The following is an 18,100-nucleotide window of genomic DNA, read 5'->3' on the forward strand; positions in this document are numbered from 1 at the left end:
AACGAAAAATAATACTGATTGAATGAAAATGGGATCTTTCGCAAATTATGACTTTATGAATTTGTTGATTGCGACAGAGTTTGAAGAGAAAATTGGCGTGTATTTTTCGGTATCTCGATCCTTCCCTGACTTCTCGAACGATTCGTGACCAAAAATCGAAAGTATTAACCCTTTCGCAGACACAACTTGTTCAAAAATTCCATTACGTTCGGTGAAAAATAGAAGGGCGCCTGATAGTCTTAAAGGGTAATAAAAAGATATCATATTTTTTATAAGGTTTATTGACCGTGTGAATGTCATCGGGCATTTGAGAGGAGTGGAGATGTTTTCCGAAGCCTACGGGAAGCAAGATGACTAGTGACGGGAGAAGCAAGAAAGAAATTATCAGCAGAATAGCCCAGGCGAAGAGAGCATTCCAACAAAAGAGAGACCTGCTTACAGCGGGAAACTTAAATATGGAAGTAAAGAAACAATTTATAAGAACCTACATGTTGAGTGTTCTCGTATACGGAAGTGAGGCAAGGAAAATGACAGTAGCGGGGAAAGCAAGGATAGAGGCCTTCGAAATGTACATCAAGAATTAAATGATGTGTACAGAAGAATGATGAAGATCAAATGGATCAACTGAGTAAGTAATGAGGAAGTATGACAGAGGAGAAGCCTCATGTAAACCTTAATAAGAAGACGGAACAACCTTATAGGCCACATCTTGAGACATGATGGCCTGACGAAGACGATTTTCAAGGGACATGTGGAAGGCAAGAACGGAAAAGGAAGACCTCGAACGAAATATATGGAACAAGTAAACAAGGATGTGAAAGAGAAGAAATAAGTAGGTGTGAAAAGATTAGCGGATAGGAGAACTGAGTGGAGAGCTGCGTCAAACCAATCTTAGGATTGTTGACCAATGGTGATGATGATAATAATTGAAGTACAAGCATTCGAAGCGTGACAACAATGGGAACGTCAAAATTAAGTTAGAAACTCATTTATGGAATTTTTATAAATTTTTTTTGTTGAATATTTGTCACTTTATCTGAATTTTTAATTAAAGCCTGAAAATTGACGAATTTCACATGTCTCGACGCCTTACTTCAACACCAGTTGCCCACACAAGTCCGCCTAGAGTCCTCTAGATTTCCATATAATAACTACGAAGTTAGGTGAGGAAGTAGTGTTGAGAGTGCGAGAGAAAAATTGAAATTTCTCTCTTGAAAATTTTCACTTTTCATTTAATCACGAAAAATAGATATCGTCGTTTAAAAATCTAAAAGTGTGAAATACGCTCTCCAGGAGTAATAATCTTTCGATTTAGGCAATAAAAAAATTATAGGAAACCACCCTATTATAAATACAGAATAACTCCCACGGACTAGTCGCCTGCTGACCGGATGCATCGCGGGCAGTAGCCCTGAACGGGGGGCTGTAAAAATCTCAAAGAAAAGATGTTTTTCTCACTATTTAATCATCCGCGTCCCCGATGGTATTGTAAGTCAGACAGGTGGATGCTTTAATTCCGATCTCCACCAGCCTTGCGTTGTTCGGCTCATGAATCTTCGGACACGTGACCGGAAATGAGGTTAAAAAAAAACACCTTGGATTCCAAGCAAGTCAATGGGTTGACACTTTTTTACCTTTCATTGTGCTTTTCTTCGTATTCCGTATCTATCACAAACTCGGCCAACGTGAGGTCTCCGAGGCGTGGTGACGAATTTAAAAGTTTATGGAGTGAAGAGAAAAAAGAAAGCGGACAATCTTCCCCCCTCCCCCCCCCCACAACAATCCGAAGCCGAAAGCGTGCGTGATTGGTCATTCCAAGGAGACTGCGAAGATGAGGCCCTGACTCGTATCGTCGAATCTTTTATTTCGTGTTGTCATGCCTCATTCACATTACGACTGTTCCAGCGATTGTCGGAACCATCGCGCATTCACACGACGATGGTTAAAACCTGTGCTGACCTCTAGTGCTGATATCTAAAGTGAACGGGAAATTGACGGTTAGCAAAGCTGATGAGGTATGCAGGGACAAGATATTACTATGTTCAACGAGTATTTGACGAATAATTTTTCTTCCGCCCATATTCTTCCTTCCTAGGACAAATCCATGAAAAAAATAGAGCTTCACGAGCTTTTCGTCTTTCTGTTGTCTCTTCCGTTTCCGGTCTCCCAGCGCCTGACCATCGTAAAGTGGCAAAGTTCGGAACTACGTCAACTATTGTCAGGACATGCATTCACACGGCTAGATCGGCCAACTATCGTTAGGACGATCGCTTGGACAATCGTAATGTGAACGAGGCATCACTTCGCTTGCATATTAATCGGTTTCCAAAAATGACCGCAGTGTGGAGATGATAGCATACCGATCCATTTATTATCAAAGGAATACCGTAGAGTATTTTCAATCGCGAGAAATGCCACTCAAAAGTTAACCCCGAATCACACCACCATTTTTGCCGAGAATCAATTTTTTAAAAGAATTTTCAAAATTTTAACCCACCAGGTTGAAGAAAGTTCAAAATAATTTCTTCTACGTGAGTATTCCATGGCATCGCACACTATGTAATCAATTGCCATGCGATTTCAATAAATCTAAAAATGTAAGACAATTCAAAAATAAATATTATGAAATATTGCTACATGTAAATTGAATATTGTAACTTAACTGATTATTGTGCTAATGCTAAAGTTAACTGATTATTGTGCTGATGCTAAAGTCAATAAAATCACATATATTTATGAGTTCATTTGTCTTGCTGTTAATTATATATACATATGTATTTTTTGTTCTACTCTGTCATATATTTAGTCGCATTCTGTGAAATCGATGTATAATGTAAATCTACTTATTCTTGTAATATGTCTGACTCTATTATATTTATAATCATATATGTTCTTAAGGGACAAACTTGTCCCGGAAAAATAAATCTCATTTTCTATTCTATTCTATTTTATGTAAACGTGTCCCATGCTCAGCTTTTTTTTCTCAACTCAAACGAACGCGATGATTTTAAAATGTTCAGTTACTTTTGCAATAAAAAAACGGTTAAGTATTATTAACTGTCCCAAATGAATACGCACACAATAAGTCCATGATTCAAGTGACGAATCGATTATTATTGACGGCGATAAATGCCATAAAATATGAATTTTCACAGCTGAAATTTTAAATTCATTTTTCCCGTCCCTCCCGAGCCATAGCACCAGCGATCCTTCCAATGTTAGCTGAAAAATGACCGTTTCACCCAATAATTAACGCGATGGCTCGAGGGACGGGAATCCCATCCCTTTTTACATCACTCGGAACGTCCCTTTTTTCCGTCGCCGAAACCATCCCTGATACCATCTTTCAGCCAACAGGACGCACGGCCGAAAACAGCTATTGTAACGCCACGCGTGGCTTTTAATTGAATGCCAATTATGAATAAGGAAAGTGATGGAATAAGCGATGAATAAAAGTGGGAATGACCAAGTGATTCAGAAAATGATGGGTCAATGAGCAATCACTCTTTTTTTTCCTGAAAACCTATCGCTGGATATATGACTCTGAGGAATGGAAGAAGTCATGGTGTGATTCACGCTTTCTTAATCATATACATTATATCACCGTGTGGCGTAACTATGGGGGGGGGAGGGGGATAGATCTCCCCAAAGCCTCGGAGAAATTAAAAAAAAAATTAAAACTATTGCAACCTAGTTTAGACATATAATAACTGCATCCGCTTAAAGGTAAAAATCATTTATTGGTGGTGTAAAATGTTTCCCAGGCATGCCTTTTTTCAAAAATATTCCTCGGATCCCCTGTTACACAAGGGGGATGTAATAATTTCAACCTGTCACATCACGAGAAAATTTCTCAAATCGATAGAACAGTAAAGAGTTACCTTGTTGAAAACCCGTTCTCTTTACAATAAAACAGTATACCTTTTGTTTATTTTTCTATTACTGAAGATTGGAGGCATTCGAGATGTGGGTATGGAGAAGAATGGAGAAGGTGAAATGGACGGAGAGGAAAAGGAACGACGAAGTGCTGGATATGCTTGTCGAGGAGAGGGAGCTTTTAGATGAGATACGGAGGAGACAGAAGGTATGGATTGAGGGAGTATTTAGCGGTGAGGGGATGTTGAAAACGGTGTTAGAGGGTAGAATGTTAGGGAAACGAGGGAGGGGACGGAAAAGAATGGGATTTTTAGATAGATTGAAAGGGAGTAGGCCTTACAGTGAATTGAAGATGGCAGTGCTGGAAGGAAAGGGAGGCTCCCAGATCACTTCTTTCGTACTCCATGGAAACCTACCTTAATCGGTAGAATACTGTAGTAAATTATCATTACTCGTATGTGCAAAATGGTCGCGTGATACAGGCTTCAGAGTCGTGTCTCGTGTGATATGCTCTGGCTTTTAACTTTCCCTCTCCACATAACTTGAAGTCCTCGCATTCCTCTGCATCGTGAGAGTGGGGTCGGAGAGGGACCCTTCCTCCAACCCTTAATCATCATTCCACCCCATTCCCAGACACCCTCCATCAACACTGATCGCCCCTACGGCCATTTCATCCCAAGTGACCGATTGGCGTATACTTATACTGAAGTCCGACGGATCCCTGCTGCGTTGCCAAGTCTCTCACGGCTTCAAGAATGCATCGGGAGGAAGTCGAGCGAACAAGTATAACAGCCGGTCTAGGTTAGAAAATTTTAGAAATATAATTATTTTTAGGGAACATTTAACGTGAGCTTCCAGTGCTTACATCTACAAACTAGCTCGCAAGCCGCTTGAATAGGTGAGTGGCGGGGGGGTTCACAGATAAATAACCTACTGACATTTAAGCCGTTTATGCATAAAAAGGAAATTCTCGTACGAAATTACGCCTAGCATTTATTGAAGTCATTTATTGTTCGGGGGAAAAACGAATTCCCATATATCTATCCGTTCGGCAAAATATCTCTCATAACTTATCGTTTCTGTCCGACCAGGAAATATGGTGGGGATCTAATATGATGTTCTCCATGTCGCTCCAATAGATATCCATTCTCAATTTTTCCAGCAATCTAACAATAAGCTAGCGAGCAGCCTCCGAGTTTAGAACTTTTTTTTTGATGCAGTTGACCAAATTATTTCGAAATTACAGTTACAGAACTTCATTTATATAAAAAGGCCACATAAGGAAATTAGACTGTTTATTATAGGTGCGATAAAAGAATTGGCATCGTATTTTATTTTATTATTATTTTTTTAAATATATATTTTTATTTAGCTAAATTTATTACAACAATGAGACTTAGCAACCAAACATTAAATAAATCAATATTCAGCCCTGACGATGAGTGCCGAGACTGTACTTGAAACGTTGGCCGTTATAAAAAAATTAACCCGGTGGGAATCCCGAGAAAATTTTACCCACATTATTCGCCGGGAAAGCATAAAATCATAGGGTAGGTGATATTCGTACTTTAGTCATAGGTATCAAAACTTAAGTGCCACTCAGACAGAGTAGAAAGATCGCGGGAGCAGTTACGCTAAATTCATTTCCTCCGTATCCTTCACAAAGACCCATTGCGTTTTTTTCCCTGTGATTTATTGAGATTCCCATTTTGAAAACCTGTTACACAAGCGAGCGTTTTTGCTGGCTGGACTCCGTGCTCAGCACATTACTGAGAGGAATGTTTTTGTTACAAAGAGGGCTTTTAATGTGTGCAAAGCTGTCTCACATCCAATTACGATATCTATAAGCCTTAGTTCCAAGAAGCCCCGTATGGCGACACGTGTGACTGTTCTCTGACACACATGCTATGCAAATGCACAACGCCAGGGGACTAGATAATAGACGAGGTCACAGTACGTCCCGTAAAAAGCTTAATTTATGCTGCAACCACGATTGTATTACAATAGGATAGGATTCTCAACTCGACCTTCAGTTGTTTTGTCAACTACCACGCATTCAAATGTGTTTATACAAGTCTCCACACGTGTCGCATACCGGCAAACTGATCTGAATTTCACAGATAAATAACCTACAATTAGGGTAAATAAACGAAATTTATATGCGCTTTGATGTGATACAACAAATAACATTTCAATTGGTGACTGTTTTTCGGGTTCATTCCGCGTTGACTCATTTTTAAAAAAAGGAAAAAAAATTGTCAACGCGGAATTAACCCGAAAAACAATCACCAATAAACTCACCGCGCAAGCCTCCGTAATAACTTTTCAATTATTTTCATGGCGATTGCTAACATGGCATTGCAAATATTAGTTTCTTAGCGTGTAGGTCTTCTGTTTTAAATAAAAAACAAATGACCGGGCAAACGATTAAAGCAAAAATTTACAAACATCAAATTAATTACAATTGATACGCAACCATTAGTTAAACAGCATTTGTAACCATAAAAAAAACACTGCAGAAAAGATAGAGAGTCCAAATCATAGTTTGCTTTTTGTTTTAATGAAATAGAGAGATGGAAATTTTTCCACTAATGTATTTAGCAACGTACGACATGTTTCGACCGTCAGGTCATTTTCATGTACAATGTGAAATGAAGCCCTGAAGAATCAAATGTTTCAACGCCTCACTGCGGACATTTTTGAAAACCGATTAAATTGCGCCACTAGTGGCAAAAAAAATCATTCTTTAACCGAAAGAACTGATGCCTCTTCCATGTAATCCCCATGTTCACTTAATGCATAATTTCTTTCGCGAAGGAATAGCAATGGAAAGTTATGAAATCGACCTGTTGTTGGTCGTTCCACCTCCACTCAACAAACGTTTGTCGCTTAAGCCCGTACGACACTTTCCAATTTATTGGAAAATAAATCGGCGTGGAATATTGTGTAAAATATTGGGCAAACCTTACCCTTACAGGAAGATAACATGGTGTTGTTCCTTAGCTGGGTGTTAGCAGTTAAGTTATTAACCCGATCGTGGGCAATACAAACCTGATACGAATCGCAATCAAAGCCACCGAAGACGAATCGAAAAAGTACCGTGTGAAATGGAACCGTATGCGTGTGAGACGAGCCTTACATGACGATAGCTTACGTTTAGAACGACAAATACGTCACGACCGGTGGAGCGGAAGTTATGCCACATCGAAACGTTGTTTTCTCAAACTCAAACTGAAGGTTAAAGCAGAGACGAGCGCCTCTTACACAAGTTTATACGCTAATGTCGTCTTTTTTGGCTTATCCCTCCCAATCTCTAGCACTATTTTAAATTGTAAAATGAACTTGTACGAGTAAGACAAGCTCCCGAACCTTATCTGTCGATTCCCATTGCTTCGGAAAAAGGAAAAACACAATTGATTTATAGAAAAAAGATCACACTTACTGCAACATTAAATCAATATAATACCCGGATAAATCAGAATATCCTTGTGGAACAATATCAGTTCAAATTCCAGCAAAATAAAGGCAGGGGAAATATGGAAATCAGTGCTTGGAGTAACCACTCGAAAAAAACTAAAAATATACTGACCCATACCAGATTTAAGAAAAAATATATAAATATTTGCTCAAAAAATGCAATCAACCTCTACGGGAATACCTTGATAAATACACATAGATATAAAACCACACAGTAGATTTCCACAGAAATTTCTTTCATCGTCCTAGGTTTCAACTTAATAAGTCATAATCGAAGTGACAATAATTCACGGTGAGACGCATTGTAGGCAACATCAGGGTGGGGGTGTATATAAATGGGGGATGAGGAAGGGAGAAGTTGAGGGGAGCGAATGACTGCACCCACGAGAGGGGAAGGCATTCTCGTAAACACTCGTATCACGAAGTGGGAAGGAGAGTTTATGCTCGGAAAGGAGAAGAAGCCGGGATATTTCGTCCCACACAGCAATTGCTTTCTCTTCAGAGAGCAAAACAATTTATACAAACCAAGGATGACATTCTCCATGTAAAAATCATTTAGCCTAGCATCTTATTAGTATTCATTCGAGCGCGTGACTGCGTGCTGAGTAACTTGTTTCATGCAGTTGTTTGAAATACGTCCGTCGCAGAATAGCGACAAAGTATTATCTATTTCTCCGACAGTGGCATACATTAAGTACGACCTCTGTCTCCTGTGGTATAGTTCGGACTTGAGACGTCAACACCTTGTTCGAAAAATCCTGTCAGAAATCCGCCTAGAAAGACTTGGTGGTGTAATTGGTAGCCTGGGGCCGACAATCGGGATATTTGGGTTCGAATACCGGTAAAGCCAAATGGTTTTTTTCATGGCGAATTACATCCTATATTGGTGTCTCTAACTTCGCTCCCGTGCGCGTGACTACGTACAATGTCACTTGTTTCATGCAGCGCTTCGCATAACGATTTTTCAATACAACAAAAACATAAAAAAATTTAAACCTAGGTGGGTGAAATCAATTTACGTGGAAATTAACAGAGTGATCTCAGATCTATCAATCGTTCTGTAGTCTGATAATAGTGAAGTCTGAACATGTGTTAAATATATTCCGGTAGGTACAGACCGTCGAACAACGCTTTCGTGATTAAAAATATACGAGAAATAATGCATGAGCGAAACGTGTTGTTGTCATAGGAACAGGGGTGACATCGAGCGAAGAGCAAAAGTAGGGCACGAGTGCTTTGGACAGGTTGTTGTTTTTTGCTCCGGGGGAACTGCTCAGTGAGTTGTTCGATGCGTGGGAATGAACGGTTCCCGTTGTTCGAGTGGTTCGTCCTTAACGGATTGTGCGAGAAGATATCTCCCCCTGCCTTGCATTATCCGAGCGCATTGCTTTCGGATTCACCGCGCACTCCATCTGCTCCACATTGCGTGTCTAACGGACATCATAATGCTCTCTCCCCCCTCCAACCCACTTGCACGAACTCGCATTTCAACTGACACGCTCCTATCTCTTCTTCTTCCACAATCTCAGCGACCGGGAACGCATTGTATTAGCTCAGAACGAGAACGTTGCGTCTTCGTAGACCGTCTCCGCTTTTTAGAGTAGACGTAGACAAGAGCCAATTCAGACTTCAGGACAAAAGGCCCAGACCCGGATGAAGGGCGGGGCCGAGGAGGAACGTGCCCCGAGAGACAGATTTCATGGGGCGGCAAAATTTGGAAAGTACATAAAAAGAATTAAGTATTACATTTTTATAGTTAAATTATTTGGCAATAATTATTAATTTATAAATTGTTAAACAATAATATAAATAAAAATTCTTATTAGCAAACATACGGTGCGTAATTCCAATCATTGAATCATCAAAGAAATTGCTTACCTACGGATTTATTATATTTTAGTGGCAGGGGGAGGAGAGGAGGGAGAGAGGGGGGATCAGGGGAGGGGGCGACAAACTTATCTTTGCCCCCTTTCTTCCCCCCTTCCCCCAACAAAACTTTTAGTTCCGGCCCTACATAAGGCCATCGATAATGCGAATAAAGCACAAATATAGATATGTGTGAATTAAGCGCGCAAGGGGCAATGCGACGGTTCAGAGTAAGTGTTATCGTTCCGGGAAAAGAATACTTGGAGCTGCTTGAAGGTGAGTCACCAAACGCAATACAGTATCTCAGGTACATTCTCTCTTACATAATAAGTTAGCATTGACAAAACTACACTTTTGCTGATTTTGAATAAGCATATTTATACTGATAAGAGAGTAAATCTATTTAAAAAGTGAACATTGATGAAAATATACTCATGCTGATTATAAACACGCCTTAATTATCAAAAACTATTTTATATTCAATCATTTTACCTGTAAGTGTGATGGGAATCGAAAAATAATAAAATCAACTATTATTTAATTTTTAAAATGTCCAGAGGCGTAACCACAAATCATACGCACCTTTCATTTTCTGTGTGCATAACATTCCTCATTTCTAATAGGGGCTAGAATCCTTTTTTAACTCCAAAAGGGTTTAACTGTGCGCTTTTTTCGCGACACCAGGCCATCAATACAACATTGCTTCTCTTGGAGTTTGACTTAAGTAAAAGGCAGTCTTTTACTCAGACCAATAAAACCCAGTTAAATAAGATAATTCGGTAGATGGCAAGGAAATTTAAGTTAAACGAAAACAAGTCTCCGTAATCCAGCCATTTCCTCGTAACTTCATTTAAAATGGAAAAAATGCAAAAGTTTACACCCACTTTTCATGAGTCTGTCACGTCAATAAATATGAGAGTCGAAGGAGAGACTTCAACGACCGAGACACACCACATTCAAGGCGAGAAAACATTTGAATAATCGAAGGCCGTGGTCCGAAGGAATATCTAAAGCTTAAGTCACGAATATTACAATAATGGAGGATTCACCAGCCGTCCCCTCAATCTGTCGACACCCACCGCGCATTTAAATGGCTTTATAAAAGTCGCTGAAGGTCAGAGCGAACCGAATTCCTTGGAGAAATAAGCTATAATTTAGGCTTTTAACCGACGTTTATATCCCTGATGATTCAATCTTTCAAGTCCATGATTTTTCAAGCGATTCATCACGATTTTTGACATGCCATAGCAAATATTGAGAATAAATGGCACGCTCTCTGTTCACAACTTCACTGTGGACATATTTTGAAATTATTAAAATACGCCCAAAGTGACAGTGGAATAAATCAAGATTCATCGTCTCGGATTGGGTGTATCTCTATTATGTATTCCATTGGGGTACTTTGAGAGCATGGGGAACCACAAATAGGAGGCTCTAGTCCGTCCCGTAAAAGCATCATTCACATCATCAATTTGGGAGCGTTATAATCAGTTTTTAAAAATATCCGTAACATATCCACAGAGAGGCAATGAGAGCAGAGTAATCTACTTATTCTCATATTTTCAATAGAATGTCTTTACTCGCGAGGAATAGCATTTTTTTAATTATACAATTCGATAGACTGTACCTCGAATATAAAGTTCGCTAATCACGCCTAATTATGGTTTATTTCTTCGAGTGGCGACTTATGAAAATACATTGAAATGCTCAGTGTTTGCATTATGAACGAGATGAACGCTTTCGTTCATTTAGAACGATATCACCAGATAATCATGACTCAATGTATTTAGCTCGTCCTAATTAATCCATCAAAATTAACGAATTATTCATGAACGACACAGCAGCATAAAAACCAACATTTCATTGATTTTTGTGGTTCCACCTAGCATTCATTGAAGTCCTTTTGAATCGGGAAAAAACGAATTCCTTTTCCTACCAGTTCCGCCAAATATATCCTTGATTTATCATTAATGTCATGCCTGGAAACACATACGGGTCCAAAGACGATATTCTTCGTGTCGCTCTGAAAGATATAAGATATTAAATACCTATTCAAGCATTCTAAGCTTAGAACGTACACTCAGCCTCCAGAGGCCCAAAGCCTAATTCGTGCGAAAAAGCTGTATAACGCTCTCTGATCGCTTGTAATAGTTTCTGAAGAATCGCTCAGCTTTCCTTCGTACTTTAAGTTCACAGATCCAGCCTTTCTTAACCATACCCCATATTCCCCTCGCGTATTCGAGGTGCGGCCTGACTGAGTGCCAAATGTAGTCATCCGGCTGCTTGCTTCCAAAATGAAGGCCAAAGCACACGATTACGCCGCCACTCCCAAAGTGACGGCGACACATAACATTACGGATTCCAGGATATTCGTCACGGCGGGCGTGGGTGACGGAAATGTCTTCGCTTCCACCCGCTAGCAGCGCCCTGCGTCCACAGAGCAGTCGACAACGGCGGATGAAAATAGGAAGACTGCTGACAAGTCAGCGCGGTGGTATTTCCGCGAAGGGCATTTGGTCGTCAGAATAAATCACAACTTTCGCTCTGGTAAATTCAAGAAAAAGCAAGGAGACTACACGTACAAGGCCCCAGTGCATTTAGTAGAAGCTCAATTCATATTTCCACCCAGGGCGCATTTTTATCTATTTCCAAAAATTTCTGCAGCGTATATATATAAAAGAGGATATCTGTTAGTTTGTCCACTATGCGTTTCCATACGGCTACACGGTTTGCGACTAAAATTAGTATGTAGGTGCATCTCAAACTCCCAAGGGGCGTAATGCTACTTTTGGTTGTGTCCAACGCATATTTTTCTCACTATCGTTTCTTACGCCATGCCATACAACTTATGTAGTTGGACATCCTGTCGGGTAGGTACACCTCTTGACAAGCTCATAGGGGAAATGCAACTCAAAGGATTCCAGCCGTAACTATTTATCCTCTCGGTGCAAAACCAGTACGATGGGATATGCGCTCACACAAAGTTTTGGTTTGCGCACACAATGATTAATGTTGTGGAGCTGATTATTAGCTGATTCCACGCGCGATCTACGGAAATCGTTTTTTACATTGTTTGCTGTGACATATGTATACCATCACCATATCTGCTTTGTTCCTTCACCTAAAACTCCTGCCATATGATCATGAATTCCAAATTTCCCACTTCTATGGGTACTATCCTTCCCGAGCAACGCCGGGTAGGCTAGTGATGGATTAAATGGCTAGAATACCCACTGATGATACATTAAATAAGCATACGAACTAGTGGCTGATCAAAGGCTTATTGTTAGTTAAGAGTGAGCGAGTGAATGCTTACCGTGCGTGCTGCGAGATGGCTCCACATGCGACTAGTTCGGAGAGCAGCGCCTCCCGATCGCCATCTATCCTCTGGACCGCTCGCGACAGCGTCGCACTCTGCTCCTGTGCCGCTTCCAGCGCAGACCGCACCCAGGCGAACTCAGACTGCAAACAATAGGGCGGAGCGGAACGAATTAATAATCTAGTAATCACAACCAAGCAATTTTATACATAAAAAATAATAATAGATTATTTGAAAACACGAAGGCGAAAAAACTGTCACTTCTAATAAACTTGACCGGCACCCACACTTTATTCTTCTTCGTGAGACGTAAAATTCATTTTTTACTTTTTAGTGCATTTTAGACTGTTTTTGGAAAAAGTCTGTTTTTTATCATTATTTTTCAAATTGCCTCGGAATCTCGAATTAAAACTATTTCAATATGGCATCTCATAAATGTAATTTATACACCCGAGAAATGATTCATGTCCTAAACTTAATCAGCGCCCACGTTTTATCCTCAGATAGATGGAAAGCTAATATTTTACTTTTGAGTGCCTTTTATTGGGTTTTTGGAAAAGGCAAGATTTATTGTATTTTGTTTTATTAATATATTTTCCTTGTTCGTGGCGAATCATGACATAGATTTAACCACATCTGCTAAAGAAATTCCTGCAAAAATTATTACAACTAACGCCATCTATCGATAAACTCTTTTCTATTTCTCTCTCATCTATTGATATTGATTTACTTTCCCTACTGGTAAATTCTTTGTTAGTTTTATATAGTTATTGTATTGTTTATAATTTATGTTATTGTTAAAAACTGCCACTGTAAATTGGCGTCACGGCTGTATGTGAAAAATTACTTAAATAAATAAAATTTAAGCTATTTTTCATAAAGAAATCAAGTAAATTTATTAGAGCACAATAGAAAAAATTTCCAAATATCTGATTGTTGAATATTTTTTTGACATTAAGTGCAAGCAAGTTTGAAAATTTTCAAGCTTATCCGAAGATGGAAAGTTAGTGAAAGGGTCAAAAATCATTAACAAGATTACACCAATGAAACAGAAAAACAAACTCAGCAAGTTAATTTAAGAATACAGGGACTAGCTGCGGTTATAGCATCTTTACGAAGCCACCCGCAATGCACAAATAGTACAAAAAATCCACAGAGAAAAAAAATCATTCGCCTTGATCGGGATACGAACCCGGATCCCCCGATTTCCGGTCGAGTGCTTTATCCAGTTAAGCTACCGAGGCGTCATTCTTCCCTGTGGAAATTTGAAAACAGCAAGTTAAGAAAAAGCGCGTAAAAACTGAAATGAATAAGTGGTTTTAGGAAGAGATGCTGAGGTAGATTAATATATATCTGGTTAAGTTCCGATTGTTTAGGTTACAGACTATGTTCCTTTAAAACTAGATTGCAGTCGGACTATCGTTAAAACTCTATTTATAGGTAGGAACTAACTCCGCGGAGAACGCAATATTATCATAATAAAGCCAATTTGGTTACAATAGCTTCCCAGGACTATCTTAAGCCATGAAAATAGAATGGGCTGAAAAATTGTTTAGTATTCTCAATTACTATTTCAAATGGTTCCTAAGAAGATTGACCTTTCACATTTTCCATTTTTTTATTCACATAAATTACTCCCAGAAAGTTTTAATAACGTCTTCATAGTGCTCAGACAACTAGTCCGCGATGTCATGCTTTCATTCCTTTCGAGACCTGTCGTGCAGGATGTGATAGTCATTGCTTATATTGGACGTTCAATATTTGTACCTGTGCACAAAAAATGCCCTCGTGACGGCAGAAATGATTCCCGTGTCACTTTGTTCACGGTCAAGATGCTCTTAAATGCTTCGATTTTCTTTCGTACTTCTCTCTCACCTTTTTTTTCCAAGAGTCACATTGTATGTAAGTCTCAACACCAACATACCCTTTCACTATAACACTATTACCTCCGGTGATATCCCCGAGACAACTACACAGGCACGCCTCTTTTGGGCTGGAAGGGAAGTAATACTCCACTCCTGTGCAGCCGACAGGTTTTTATTTTACGTTTAGGGGTAATGGCTGTTAAAGATTATTCATATCGGATGTAAAAATCAGTGAACAACCATCCTTATTGATATGAATCAATCATAAGGTTTGTTTGACACAGATCTCCACTCAGTTCCCCATCGCCTTATCCATTTAAGGTGGTTAGAGCTCCTCGGTAAATGTAACAAGCATTTGATGAAACTTCGGTCTAATACTCTGTGACACACGCACTTCCAATGATCCAAAGAAAAAAGGAGTCCCATTAGCTATTTTTGAGATGGTCAATTTTATTTGCGACAGAATTACCTTTAGAGAAAACTATGCCACAGGATATTTCGATAAAATTGTAAAATACAAAAAAAATGTCAAAATCTAACTAAGCATGATCAAAAAACATTTATGAAGGTGATTTTCGTATGCGTAATCAAAATTAATGATCGACATATTTTCTAAATATGCCCAAAATTAACATGTGACGGAATTACTGCCAGGTCGACCTCCTATGTGTAATGATTTCAAACATCTTCAAAACTATGTGAATCGAAGTATAGTCTGAAAACTTTTAATAAGCTCTGTACAATGTTTCAAATACATATTTCATAAAATAAAATCATTTGCCTGTAGATTTATCAAGATAAAATATCTATAGCCTAAATATTAATTTGAGAGATAAAGTTGACATTTTCATGGAAATGCCCAATTATTCGACAGTAAAATTAGGATAATTTAGCATAGGCTCTAATGAAGAAACACGGTTTTTTCCATGTAGCGTATCTGTTTGTAACAAGAAGTTTTTCAGACGGCACTCATTAGTAGCAAAATTTTGAGACAAATTTTGTGACCATTCTGAATACGTACGGGAAAGTACAAGTCCATGATAAAATACGAAAAATGTTTGCGAAAACCCGCCTGAAACTGGCAAGGCGGCTGGGAATCTCTGGTACCAACATAGCAAAACAACAATCACCACACTACCTTCGCCTAAATTACGTAAATATATTAGATTTCCCGCTTTTACTTATATCTTTCCCGGATCATATAGATCTTTTGTTTATAAATTAATACATTTATGTAGGCTTAACCACTAATATTGTGCATAATTAATCAAGGTGTGTCGTCAACAGCTCAGTGGGCAAGGGTTCGAAGCAGTATTGAAACCAGTCAGGTGAGTCAGACAGTGAGAAAAGATACAACTAGTCATTATGACTTGAGTCCTCCCTCCACCTCGGGTTTCCCGCATCTCTTTAGTTCTATGTTTTCTCACTGTCTCCACTCTGTACCCCTGTTTTCCAACCCTTCTTCAAACATGTCAAATCCTCCCCCAACCCTTTCTCAAAGGTATAAAGGTGATGTTTATATGCATGACAGTGTCTAGATCCAGAGGATGGCTCTGTGAGCCGAAACGCGACGTATGCATTAAAATATCGTAGAAAAGTGCTACCAGTTTTTATTCAAATTTATGGTTCCTTTTGTATAATTTTTTTGCGACTCTTTTGCGTGAATACTAGGTAGTCCGAGTACATCATTTGACTTCAGCCGATGCCGCGATATTCACCTTAACACCTAAGTATTTCTTCTACACTACATCCTTCATTCTTCATCGCCTGCACTATATATCTCATCTCTCCCGTTCTTCCTTTGACTTGCCCTTCGACGATTTGTTTTCATCATGCCATCATGCTTCAGGACAGTGGCGTGGCCAGGGGGGGTAAGGGTCCGGGGGGTCCAGACCCCTCCCCCAAAATATAAAAACACAATTATTTTCCTTCACAAAAGAAAACGAAATATTGAAAAATCGTGAATTTACAAAATATTTCTTTAACAAATTAAGTTTTTTTTTTCTATTATGAAAAGTGTTAAAATTAGTTCCAAACCCATTACTTAGTACCCTGGTATGCAAAAATTTCCCCCCTGGTTTTGGACCACCCCCTACCCCCCCCCCCGAACGAAATGCCAGGCTACGCCACTGCTTCAGGATCAAAGTTATTGTGTCACTTTCATACGGCCTCCATTAGGCTTCTATTCTCTCTATCATTCTTAGGATTTCTTCATTACTCAATTACAATTAGTCGATCCATTTTATCTTCATCATTCTTCTGTAGCACCACATTTCGAATGCTTCCATTCTTTGATTTCTCCGCTGCTGTCATTGTCCATGCCTCACTTCCGTAGAGAAGCATACTCCGAAGTTCCGATGAATTATTTCTTGTTTCCTTATTTCTACGTAAAAATTTCCTTAGATAAATATATTTCATCCTTTTCCTTCTCTCATTGCATAGGTAGATTATTCTACTGCAAATTCCTCTCTTGCTGCTTATTCTCTGTTTCCCAAATAACGGAGTTAATCTACCTCATCCAGTTTGTGACCACCTATTCCTCAGGAGCGCATCGAAAATAGCTTATTCCTATGAAGCCGAAAGGTATCAATTTAACATATTGATGTAACCACTGTAAAAGCTACACCCAAAAAAAAAAAATATTTTTCTAGCCAGTAGCCTGCTGTCACTTAGCGTAGATTTTTTTCCCATTTATGAGGCTTCAAGGTTTTTTCTGTGCAATGTGGCAAAATTTGTGGTTTTTGCGAACTATTCTAGCCAATCCTTGCTGGAGTTCGCTCCAGTATTGTTGGCCATTATAATATCATGAAGTCTGCTTCTATAAAGCTCATAACCTCGTCATTAAATCTGAAAAAAATAACTCGTCACCCCGTTGCGCCATAAAATTATTTTTTTCTTGCAACATGTTGCAATTAATGCTAGGGAATGTTATAATTTATGCATGAAATTATAAACTCACTTATAAAAACACAATCGCGGAAGCATTCATTCAAATACTGTAAATTTGCCAATCTATTTTACCCTAGTATTCAAATTCTTTCACTAATATCGCTTTTAACGAGTTTTCTGCGCCTCTTAATCTATCTATACGTTAGATTTATCTTCATATATGGGTATTACTTGAAAAATATCGGATTCCATGGGGCAACCAACTCATTTGTTAAGAATAGTAAAACAAGTCATCTGATAGAGTTCCCGAGAGAACTTAACACTTCATATACGCCAGGAAAACCCAAAATTTAATGGTATGTACCAAAATCATTGCCTTTAAAAACTTCATCGCTATCATCCTAAACACAATATTCGTAGCATTCACCTTCCTCCTGGCAAAATCCGGGATCAGTTAGTCCGAGCTAAGGACCCTATTGGACTTAAGACAGCCGGCATTTACCGCATTCCATGCGAATGTGGTAAAGTGTATATTGGAGAGACGGAGAGGACCATTGAGACGAGGGTGAAGGAGCATCGACGCCACCTCCGACTCGGACAGCTTGAAAAATCGGCCATTGCTGAACACTGTGTCCAGGAAAATCACAATATCCACTGGGAAGAAACTGCCCAACTTGGAAGAACACGGGGCTATTGGGACCGTATAACTAAAGAAGCCGTGGAGATCCGTCTTCACCCCAACAATATCAATAGAGATCGAGGACTGCAGCTAAGTAGCGCTTGGAACCTGGCATTAAATAGGACGAGG

At 39.2% G+C, this 18,100-nt stretch overlaps 1 protein-coding gene across 1 annotated transcript in view; it reads right to left on the minus strand.

Moving 5' to 3' along the window:
* LOC124166619 overlaps positions 1-18,100 on the minus strand; it is a 198,850-nt gene that overhangs the window by 106,528 nt on the left and 74,222 nt on the right. Inside the window, exon 3 of the mRNA XM_046544228.1 lies at positions 12,536-12,681. Within this exon, the coding sequence (XP_046400184.1) occupies positions 12,536-12,681 (146 nt within the window). The remainder of the gene's footprint in view (positions 1-12,535; positions 12,682-18,100) is intronic.

The sequence above is a fragment of the Ischnura elegans genome, chromosome 10, assembly GCF_921293095.1.
Source record: "Ischnura elegans chromosome 10, ioIscEleg1.1, whole genome shotgun sequence".
Taxonomy (NCBI): domain Eukaryota; kingdom Metazoa; phylum Arthropoda; class Insecta; order Odonata; family Coenagrionidae; genus Ischnura; species Ischnura elegans.